The 11721-nt window shown below is 39.4% G+C and overlaps 2 protein-coding genes across 2 annotated transcripts; both read left to right on the forward strand.

Annotated features, from left to right (window-relative positions):
* The first annotated feature begins 1878 nt into the window (after window positions 1–1878).
* LOC103994331 (squalene monooxygenase SE1-like) lies at window positions 1879–5430 on the forward strand. The gene is made up of 8 exons (XM_065161346.1): window positions 1879–2137; window positions 2324–2435; window positions 2542–2716; window positions 3653–3821; window positions 4012–4230; window positions 4332–4607; window positions 4701–4979; window positions 5072–5430. Exons 1-8 carry the CDS (start codon window positions 1931–1933, stop codon window positions 5183–5185), a joined length of 1551 nt encoding a protein of 516 aa, XP_065017418.1. The 5' UTR covers window positions 1879–1930; the 3' UTR covers window positions 5186–5430.
* Window positions 5431–7379: 1949 nt separating this feature from the next.
* Window positions 7380–11036, forward strand: LOC135645646 (squalene monooxygenase SE1-like). Its single transcript, XM_065164259.1, has 8 exons — window positions 7380–7745; window positions 7935–8046; window positions 8154–8328; window positions 9265–9433; window positions 9624–9842; window positions 9944–10219; window positions 10311–10589; window positions 10682–11036. Exons 1-8 carry the CDS (start codon window positions 7539–7541, stop codon window positions 10793–10795), a joined length of 1551 nt encoding a protein of 516 aa, XP_065020331.1. The 5' UTR covers window positions 7380–7538; the 3' UTR covers window positions 10796–11036.
* The last annotated feature ends 685 nt before the right edge of the window (window positions 11037–11721 follow it).

Raw genomic sequence — 11721 nt, forward strand, 5'->3', positions numbered from 1 at the left:
CGCCCAGAGGATTCAAGACTAATCATTCCAGTGTCCAGCACAATCAGTGATGTGTTTATATATCCATCACCAAACTAGTAACAGTAAACATAAGAATTTATTATTTTATACAAATTTTAATATTAAATTTTAAAATTAGATAATAATAAATGTAATGCTAAAATATGAAATAAAATATCTCTAAATTGATCGATGATGAGCTGTTATGATAGAACAGTAAATGGTCCGAGGCAAAAAAGACATGAGAACAAAAAAATAGAGGCATGGATGTTTACCCTACATCATTCTGGAAGTTAGGTTCCTCTTCGTGTAGAATTTGAGTTGTATGAGAGATGATCGTATACAAGTATGCCTCGATTTAGTTACTTTTGTTTGTTGTTTGCAGAGCACACCTTACTTATAGGGAGTAATCTTTCGATCAATGAGTCTCTCAAGTAATTGTTTTATGGAAGCCAACATAAAGCAATCTATTTATAGAGAGTAACTCTTTGGTCACAGATTCTGTCAAGTAATTGTTTTATGAAAGCCAACATAAAGCAATCTATTTATAGAGAGTAACTCTTTGGTCACAGATTCTGTCAAGGAATTGTTTTATGAAAGCCAACATAAAGCAACGAAGTCCATGTAGGAATAACCACCCATGAATAGGATAAGCAGTGGTAAATTGCTTGGTGTGATGATTTGAATCACCTGTATTGATCTCCTATGTACTGTGGTCTTCTGCTCCCTTTTTTTTCCTGCATTAACCACTATACTTGGATTACTCCTCTCTTTTGTGTGTTTTTTGCAAGTCAAACACGGAGAAGGCTACTATATTGCTCTGAACACTTTTTATTTGGTGATCAAGCTTTTGCAGATTGCAAATGTTATGCAGTCATCTTGCAGTAGTTTCAAATGTTCGCAACTGATCCACAGCCATCCATATTAACACTAGCTGTTTTGTCTTGTGCATTCTTTAGCCTCTCTGCATCGGGTGGGAACTAATTTAGAGTGCCTGAGATGTGTTGCAGGTAAACTGCCTTTGTTCATATTTGGTCCTGCCTAGTTTGTTGCTTTCAAAGCTGATGGATGAGCTTATTATTCTGGTTTGCAGTTCTGGTGAACCCCTGCTTGATGAGCACAGCTGATGGATGAGCTTATTCTGTCTGGCCTGCTGTTGTGGGAATCCCTGCTTGATGAGCTTATTCTAGTTCTTAGTTGTTCTTGTCTGGTTTGATGAACACAGCTAGCTCTCTGATGCTTTGTGGTGTGGGCTTCCATCTGTCTTCCCTCCCTCCTGATTTAAACCCAAAATTCTTGCTTGTGATGTGTTCGATTACGGATGTAATTGGAGGAGAGATTGTCCATCGGATCTGTGTGCTAATCAATTTTCTATCTAGGAAGAAAATTCTTACCATCCAAATTGTTCCTCTTTGTTCTTCTGATTCCATTGCATCTTTCTCATATGCTCTTCTCATGTTCCAATCATCCAACACGACCTCGACTTTCTATTCAAGTCTACTATTCCTCCCATCCAAAGCTGTGATTCCGCTGTCTCCACCAGCTCCTTGTGAACAGTCGCCGTCATTGTACAGTTCGATTTTGACGACAACTCAAGAAATAATTCGTGAATGGCGGAAGAGAAATGGGGTAGTTGAGATCTGAGAGGGGAGGCGACGTGGCCGTATTGGCGACGACACGATTTCGAAAGTGTGATTGGTTCCGTTTTAATGACCGATATAATGGTCGTCCTTTTTTACGGCTAAAAAAGGCAAGCGTCAAATATCACAGCGGAAGATAATGACATGCGAAGTTCCGCAGTGAGTAGAGAGCGGAGCAACGTGAGGCTAAGATAGAGCGGCGAATGATATCCCTCTCCTTATTTAGGTGTGGTTCGCGACGACGGGAGGGAGCAGGGAAGCCAGACACAGAGAGTGGGTGGGAGAAGGACATGGAGGGAATGTACCCATTGGGAGTCATCGCTGCTTCGATCCTAGCGTTTCTCCTCCTCCTCGGGATCCATGGACGTTGGGGGAAGGGCCGGAAGGCCGCTGGAAAGCGCGATTCCGGCAGGGTGGCCGCCGGGTTTGGCGGGGCCGATGTTATCGTCGTCGGCGCCGGGGTCACCGGCTCCGCTCTTGCTTATGCGCTCGGGAAGGTGACGTGTCCGTCTTCTTTTTTCGCCATTAAGCTTCCCAATAGTTAGCAGAGCAGCCAAAACTAGGATTTTTAGTCGATGCCAACATCACCACCCACGTAGCTATCTGTGTATTTATAGCTTGATAAGGGAAAGGTAAACCGGAATCGTAACGTAAAGAGCGGCTTCATGATTCTGATTGTGCAGGATGGCAGACGTGTGCATGTCATCGAGAGAGATTTGGCTGAGCCCGACAGAATTGTCGGTGAAGCCTTGCAACCTAGAGGTTGCCTAAACTTACTTGAGCTAGGGCTCGAGGGTAAGGCACCCGGCTGACCAGTTGGAGAATATATTTGAATGATTAGCTGCAATTTTGGCCGTCATGCTTGCGATTTCATACTCGTCCATTAATTTGTGCACTGTAGATTGTGTCGACGAGATCGATGCTCAGCGGGTCCTTGGCTATGTTCTTTACAAAAATGGGAGAAGCGCCAAACTATCAATACCTCTGGAGAAGTATCATGTAGATGTTGCTGCCAGGTGCTTCCATCATGGGCGTTTCATCCAAAGATTGCGAGAGAAAGCAGCGTCCTTGTCCAGGTTATCTATCATCTATTCTGAAACTTTCTACTATCGTAGTGATACTCTTTTTTATTTCCCCGATCAAACGAGACATAGGTATAATGTTCGGTTGAATGATGTTATACCTTATATGAGATATATGAAGCAATTTTCTATTGATTAGCTGTAATCTTATCCTTTTTTTGTTTTTTTGTTTTTTTGCAACATTCATTTAGCCTTAGACAGAATTCTACTAAGTCTAAGATTTTGTTTGATGCCAAAAACATTCCTTTAGATATCTTTTCATTTAAGAACCTGATGTTATAAAATTCAGCAGTTTGGTATTGATTGAATACTTAGTCCAACTCGTAAAAGAGGCTGCATGTGGTTTATTATGAAATTTAACAGTTCAACATTGATCGAACACTTTGTCGAACCTCGAATCTGTAAAAGAAGGTTTTTTTTGTTTTGGTTTTTGTGCAAAGGATAAGTGGTGATGATAGGATTTGATCCTTGAACATTGTTAGCTAACATATTCATAGAGGCTTTTGTTAATGATCAATCCATATGAAGCTTTGAGTAAGGCATTCAAGGCGCCCTGCATCATGCTTAATTTTCAGTTACTAATTGAATAATTGAATTTAAAAAAAGGATGTATCAGTAGGTCAATTATTGGAAAGGAAAAGTAACAAAGAAATAATCTTCAATATCAGTAAACGCTTTTCCTATACTATACTATTCAGCTATCGACATTGAGCTGATTAGATGGATCAGATTAGGTACAATGATGCTGGTACACTGAAGCATCATCGGATTAGGCAAACATTTTTCCTGTTACTCTTAATACTGGTACAATGAAGCATCATTAGGATGCAAATCATCACTGTTCCATAAACTAAATTTCATATACATTTGGAGACTTTTTGCTTCTATATATCTTTAAAAGAAATTAAAGTTCAACCCCTTCTTTTCCAGTGTTCAGTTGAAGCAGGGAGCTGTGACATCCTTGATTAAAGAAGACGGAATAGTTAAGGGGGTAGTTTACAAGACTAAATCTGGTAAAGAATCGAAAGCTTTTGCACCTCTTACAGTTGTATGTGATGGCTGCTTTTCGAATCTGAGGCACACACTCTGTTCCTCCAAGGTAAAAATAAATAGAGAACTTGAAGTTTCTTTTCTTTTTCATTTCTCTCTTCTAATAACTGCATTTATTCATTGTAACGATTTGCCAAAAAACTCACCAGAAGTATCTCTTTTTGACATTCACTTGTATTTTGACAAGAATTTGCACACGTACGCTGTGGTTGTAGCACTGATAAATTTCATTCTTACAGGTGGATGTACCTTCTTATTTTGTTGGTTTGCTTCTGGAGGACTGTCAACTTCCATTTCCGAACTATGCGCATATTATCTTAGCGGATCCTTCAATAGTATTGTTCTACTCGATAAGTAGCACGGAGACTCGCTGTTTGGTTGATGTCCCCGGGCAGAAGGTTCCTTCTATTGCGAATGGTGAAATGGAAAATTATTTGAAGACTATTGTGGCACCTCAGGTACTTTTGAGTGAGCATTGCAAATTAAGATGATGTCTTGTCACATTAAGGAGCTTTCTGTGCAATTATTGTTGTGAATTCTAGCATTCTGGTTAATCCAGGTTCCAACTGAGCTGCGTGATGCTTTTGTTGCGGCCATTGATAAAGGAAACATCAGAACTATGCCATGCAAAAGCATGCCAGCTGATGCTCATCTTACACCCGGAGTCCTCTTGATGGGGGATGCATTCAATATGCGCCATCCCCTAACTGGTGGAGGAATGACGGTGGGCTTATCTGATGTAATCGTGCTACGTGATCTTCTTAGGCCTCTCCATGATCTCCATGATGCTGCTGCTCTCTGCAAATACTTGGAATCTTTCTACATTTTGCGGAAAGTAAGACAAAAGTGTTGTCCTTGTTCGATGCTATGTTGCAGACTCTCCATGTTGTGCATCATACATATATATTCCTTTTTCCTTCCTTTGCAGCCGGTTGCTTCTACGATGAACATGCTGGCAGATGCGTTTTACAAATTATTCGGCACATCACCTGATGAAGCTAGGAAGGAAATTGGACAAGCCTATTTTGACTGTCTGAGCCTTGGAGGTAGGTTTTCAAGTGACTCTACTGCTTTAATCGGTGGTCTCAATGCCAGCCCATTGCATCTGGTCATCCACTTCCTTGTTGCTGTTACTCATGGAGTTGGTCATCTACTGTTGCCAATTCCATCAGTCCGGGGATTACGTGGTAGTGCGAGACTGATTTCTGTAAGTAGTGAAAGTTTCTAGTTTAGTTTAGCTGCTTAAATGTTCTTATGAGAAGTTGAGGACTCATTTTGTGCTGCTTCCTTTTATTTCAGGCTGCTGCAGGTATCGTTCTCCCCCTCATGAAAGCAGAAGGGTTTAGGCAAACGTTCTTCCCAGCTACTTTTCCTGCATATTATAGAGATCCTCCTGCCCAACTGAAACAATAAGAAGATGGATGGCAGGACAGGTCAAGCTCAGTATGGTGCAGTTTCTACCTCCTTATTTATGCATATGTGCCATGGTCCATGGTTTATTCGTGGGAATGTATGTGATGTATATTGGGACTATGTGTGTGTATGTATGCTGAGATCTCTGATTACAGTCGTGTGTTGTGAAGACAAAACTTGTTTCCACACCTTATAAAACATACGCAGTGATGATGTGAATTAAGCTCCCAAATTATCTGTCTCCATATCGAAATTGTCATTGTCACCAGCTTACTTGCTTGCGAAAAATCTACGCCCAGAGGATTCAAGACTAATCATTCCAGTGTCCAGCACAATCGGTGATGTGTTTATGTATCCATCAAGAAACTAGTAACAATCAGTATAAGAATTTATTATTTTATATAAATTTTAATATTAAAATTTAAAATTAAATAATAATAAATGTAATGCTAAAATATGAAATAAAATATCTCTAAATTGATCGATGATCGATAACAATAAAATATGCTAAGAAATTTTATTATAATTTGACTTCATTTCTATTGATCGATCGATAATCAAAATCTAATCATGTTTATAATATATCTTGTTTAATTAAAAAAATTATTCAATAATATATTGTACGATAAGTATTCCCCATGATGCAATTATAAAATGATAGACTTTGACATCAGAAGAGAACAAAAAAATAGAGGCATGGATGTTTAACCTTAACGACTAGGAGCTGTTATGATAGAACAGTAAATGGTCCTGCAAAAAAGACATGGAGGCAATACTTATTGATCCATCCAAGAATCCATCAATCAACATGTAACTCAAGTGGGAGGAAGAAAACAAGCTGCAGACCATCTTAATACCTACACAAGTTTTATAACCACAAAAATGCTGACATCTCCCTCGTGGAAGCAAAATCACAAACAATTGCAGTCCTCTGACTAGATTTTCCTGATCAGAGATTTATGTTCATTCATGTCTTTTGTAGTTCCCATGTCCAGTAATATTTTAATAACTCTTGCTTGTGAAGATTTTTGGAATTCTACATGCCCATTTTTCTATTCTGATGGATGGATGGATGGATGCTTTTTAGTCGTAGCCTACATCATTCTGGAAGTTAGCTTCTTCTTCGTATCGAATTTTAGTTGTATGAGAATGATCGTATACAAGTAATTGTTCTATGAAAGCCAACATAAAGCAATTTATTTATAGAGAGTAGTAACCGTTCTCGTTAAGATTCATAATTTATTTTCATATTTTTTTATTTATTATGGTTTAAATATTTTATTTTTTTATTCATTATAAATAAAATTATTATTATTAAATAATTTATTTAATATCATTAAAATTTATTATTATGATTCAAACGTTATAAATTTGAATTAATTTTTGATCGTTATGAGTTGATAATAATAAATATTTTTGATGGGAGAACATTTATATAAACGAAGATTTTGGTCATTGGGCTAACATCTCTTTGAGGTCTAAAGGATTTCTCACACCATCTAAAGCGAGAATTCTGAACCGAAAAATATCAAAGTTCAAGAAGAAATCGTTGTTAAAATTCTTGACAATAATGGCTGGAGATACACTATTTCATTTTCACATTAGTTTACATATATTTTTATTATAATAATTTAAAAATATATTTTGGTATCAAAAAAATATCTAAAAAGCCAAGCAGCGAAGCGAATAACCCACCCATGAATAGGATAAGCAGTGGGAAATTGCTTGGTGCGATGATTTGAATCACCTAGGAAACATCCGTCATCATCCAAAATTACGGATTTTTTTCACCTAAGAAAAAAATTCTGGCCCTCCAAATTGTTCCCTTTTGTTCTAATGATTCCATTGCAATCTTTCTCATATGCTCTTCTCATGTTCCAATCATCCAAAATTGTCATGAACTTGACCTCCAGTTTTCTATCCAAGTCCTATTGTTCCTCCCATCTAAGATTGGGATTCCACCATCGCCATGCGAACCGATGCGCGTATTGTACTCTTTGGATGACTCCAGAAACACCAGGGCTCGTATCACCGGCCACCGGCCTGCCGAAATGATACGTGGATACGACTGGGGGTGATTGAGATCTGACATGGGAGGCCACGTGGCGATATTGGCGACGAGTTTTAATGATCGATATAACTGTCAGACCTTTTTATTGGTAAAAAAATCGAGCGTTACATATCCCAGCGATAAAAACACTGACATGCCAACTTCCGCACTGAGGAGAGAGCGTCGCAACGTTAGGTTAAGGTAAGAGCGGCGACCGATATCCCTCTCCCTATTTATAGGTGTGGTTCGCGACGACGGGAGGGAGTAGGGAAGCGAGACACGGAGACTCGGTGGGAGAAGGAGATGGAGGGAATGTACCCATTGGGAGTCATCGCTGCTTCGATCCTAGCGTTTCTCCTCCTCCTCGGGATCCATGGACGTTGGGGGAAGGGCCGGAAGGCCACTGGAAAGCGCGATTCCGGCGCGGTGGCCGCCGGATTTGGTGGGGCCGATGTTATCGTCGTCGGCGCCGGGGTCATCGGCTCCGCTCTTGCTTATGCGCTCGGGAAGGTGACGTCTCCTTCTTCTTTTATCGCCATTAAGCTTCCCAATAGTTATTAGCAGAGCAGCCAAAACTAGGATTTTTAGTCGATGCCAACATCACCACCCACGTAGCTATCTGTGTATTTATAGCTTGATAAGGGAAAGGTAAACCGGAATCGTGACGTACAGAGCGGCTTCATGATTCTGATTGTGCAGGATGGTAGACGTGTGCATGTCATCGAGAGAGATTTGGCTGAGCCGGACACAATTGTTGGTGAAGTCTTGCAACCTGGAGGTTGCCTAAACTTACTTGAGCTAGGGCTCGAGGGTAAGGCACCCGGCTGACCAGTCGGAGAATATATTTGAATGATTAGCTGCAATTTTGGCCGTCATGCTTGCGATTTCATACTCGTCCATTAATTTTGTGCACTGTAGATTGTGTCGACGAGATCGATGCTCAGCGGGTCCTTGGCTATGTTCTTTACAAAAATGGGAGACTCGCCAAACTCTCAATATCTCTGGAGAAGTATCATGTAGATGTTGCTGCCAGGAGCTTCCATCATGGGCGTTTCATCCAAAGATTGCGAGAGAAAGCAGCGTCCTTGTCCAGGTTATCTATCATCTATTCTGAAACTTTCTACTATCGTAGTGATACTCTTTTTTATTTCCTCGATCATACGAGACATAGGTATACTGTTCGGTTGAATGATGTTATACCTTATATGAGATATATGAAGCAATTTTCTATTGATTAGCTGTCATCTTATCATTTTTTGTTTTTTGTTTTTTTGCAACATTCATTTAGCCTTAGACAGAATTCTACTAAGTCTAAGATTTTGTTTGATGCCAAAAACTTTCCTTTAGATATCTTTTCATTTAAGAACCTGATGTTATAAAATTCAGCAGCTTGGTAATGATTGAATACTTAGTCCAACTCGTAAAAGAGGCTGCATGTGGTTTATTATGAAATTTAACAGTTCAACATTGATCGAACACTTTGTCGAACCTCGAATCTGTAAAAGAAGGTTTTTTTTGTTTTGTTTTTTGTGCAAAGGATAAGTGGTGATGATAGGATTTGATCCTTGAACATTGTTAGCTAACATATTCATAGAGGCTTTTGTTAATGATCAATCCATATGAAGTTTTGAGTAAGGCATTCAAGGCGCCCTGCATCATGCTTAATTTTCAGTTACTAATTGAATAATTGAATTTTAAAAAAAGGATGTATCAGTAGGTCAATTATTGGAAAAGAAAAGTACTAAAGAAATAATCTTCAATATCAGTAAACGCTTTTCCTATACTATACTATTCAGCTATCGACATTGAGCTGATTAGATGGATCAGATTAGGTACAATGATGCTGGTACACTGAAGCATGATCAGATTAGGCAACACTTTTTTCCTGTTACTCTTAATACTGGTACAATGAAGCATCATTAGGATGCAAATCATCACTGTTACATAAACTAAATTTCATATACATTTCAAGACTTTTTGCTTCTATATTTCTTTAAAAGAAATTAAAGTTCAACCCCTTCTTTTCCAGTGTTCAGTTGAAGCAGGGAACTGTAACATCCTTGATTAAAGAAGACGGAATAGTTAAGGGGGTAGTTTACAAGACTAAATCTGGTAAAGAATCGAAAGCTTTTGCACCTCTTACAGTTGTATGTGATGGCTGCTTTTCGAATCTGAGGCACACACTCTGTTCCTCCAAGGTAAAAATAAATAGAGAACTTGAAGTTTCTTTTCTTTTTCATTTCTCTCTTCTAATAACTGCATTTATTCATTATAACAATTTGCCAAAAATTTCACCAGAAGTATCTCTTTTTGACATTCACTTGTATTTTGACAAGAATTTGTACACGTAAGCTGTGGTTGTAGCACTGATAAATTTCATTCTTACAGGTGGATGTACCTTCTTATTTTGTTGGTTTGCTTTTGGAGGACTTTCAACTTCCATTTCCGAACTATGTGCACTTTATCTTAGAGGATCCTTCAGTAGTATTGTTCTACTCAATAAGTAGCACGGAGACTCGCTGTTTGGTCGATGTCCCTGGGCAGAAGGTTCCTTCTATTGCGAATGGTGAAATGGAAAATTATTTGAAGACTATTGTGGCACCTCAGGTACTTTTGAGTGAGCATTGCAAATTAAGATGATGTCTTGTCGCATTAAGGAAATTTCTGTGCAATTATTGTTGTGAATTCTAGCATTCTGGTTAATCCAGGTTCCGACTGAGCTGCATGATGCTTTTGTTGCGGCCATTGATAAAGGAAACATCAGAACTATGCCATGCAAGAGCATGCCAGCTGATGCTCATCTTACACCCGGAGTCCTCTTGATGGGGGATGCATTCAATATGCGCCATCCCCTAACTGGTGGAGGAATGACGGTGGGCTTATCTGATGTAATCGTGCTACGTAATCTTCTTAGGCCTCTCCATGATCTCCATGATGCTGCTGCTCTCTGCAAATACTTGGAATCTTTCTACATTTTGCGGAAAGTAAGACAAAAGTGTTGTCCTTGTTTGATGCTGTGCTGCAGACTCTCCATGTTGTGCATCATACATATATTCCTTTTTTCTTCCTTTGCAGCCGGTTGCTTCTACAATGAACATGCTGGCAGATGCATTTTACAAATTATTCGGCGCATCACCTGATGAAGCTAGGAAGGAAATTGGACAAGCCTATTTTGACCGTCTGAGCCTTGGAGGTGGGTTTTCAAGTGTCTCTACTGCTTTAATCGGTGGTCTTAATGCCAGCCCACTGCATCTGGTTATCCACTTCCTTGTTGCTGTTACTCATGGAGTTGGTCATCTACTGTTGCCAATTCCATCAGTCCGGGGATTACGTGGTAGTGCGAGACTGATTTCTGTAAGTAGTGAAAGTTTCTAGTTTAGTTTAGCTGCTTAAATGTTCTTATGAGAAGTTGACGACTCATTTTGTCATGCTTCCTTTTATTTCAGGCTGCTGCAGGTATCGTTCTCCCCCTCATGAAAGCAGAAGGGGTTAGGCAAACGTTCTTCCCTGCTACTTTTCCTGCATATTATAGAGCTCCTCCTGCCCAACTGAAACAATAAGAACATGGTGATGGCCAGGACGGGGCCAACCTCAGTGTCTACCTTCTTCCCCTTATTTCTGCATATGTGCCATGTCCATGGTTTATTCGTCGGAATGCATGTGATGTGTATATATATGTATATATTTGTATATATTGGGAACATATGTGAGAATATACTAGTATTTGGATTATGTGTGTATATGTATGCTGAGATATCTGTATAAAACATATGCAGTGCTTATGTAAATTAAGCTCCCAAATTATGTGTCTCCACAACAAGATTGCATCGCTGCCACCAGCTTGCTTGCTCGTAAAAATATACCCTCCAGGGGATTCAAGATCAATTATTCGAGCGTCCGATCGTATTGCATGATAATTATTCCCCATCAAGGATTGAATGATTAAATGATAAGACCTGACATCAGATGAGAACATGTCGAATGATAATTATTCCCCATTAAGGATTGAATGATTAAATGATAAGACCTGACATCAGATGAGCACAAAACACGAGAGGCACGGATGTTTGCCCTTCTGGACTGGGACCAGTTATGATGGAGCAGTACATGGTCCTGCATAAGACATGGAGGCAAAATTTATCGATCCATCCAAGAATCCGTCAATCAACATGTAACTCAAACAAGCTGCAGACCATCTTAATATCTACCTAAGTTTCACAGAAATGCTGACATCTCCCGCTCTAGCAATCGAAGGATTGGACAAGAAATTAGCTAGCAATCGAAGAACTTGTACAAATGATGCTCTGCCATCAAGGAGTGACGCTGTTATTGCTCAGGACCAATTTTGTTCTCATGTCATATACAACCCAAATAAAATGAGCCCATCCACTTCAGTTGCTCCAATGCATCTAAGGATGAATTCACAATATCATATTGCCTCGGTTTGATATTCCACATGACTAGCTTGAAGTGAAAGATCCAACCA

The sequence above is a fragment of the Musa acuminata genome, chromosome BXJ3-8, assembly GCF_036884655.1.
Source record: "Musa acuminata AAA Group cultivar baxijiao chromosome BXJ3-8, Cavendish_Baxijiao_AAA, whole genome shotgun sequence".
Taxonomy (NCBI): domain Eukaryota; kingdom Viridiplantae; phylum Streptophyta; class Magnoliopsida; order Zingiberales; family Musaceae; genus Musa; species Musa acuminata.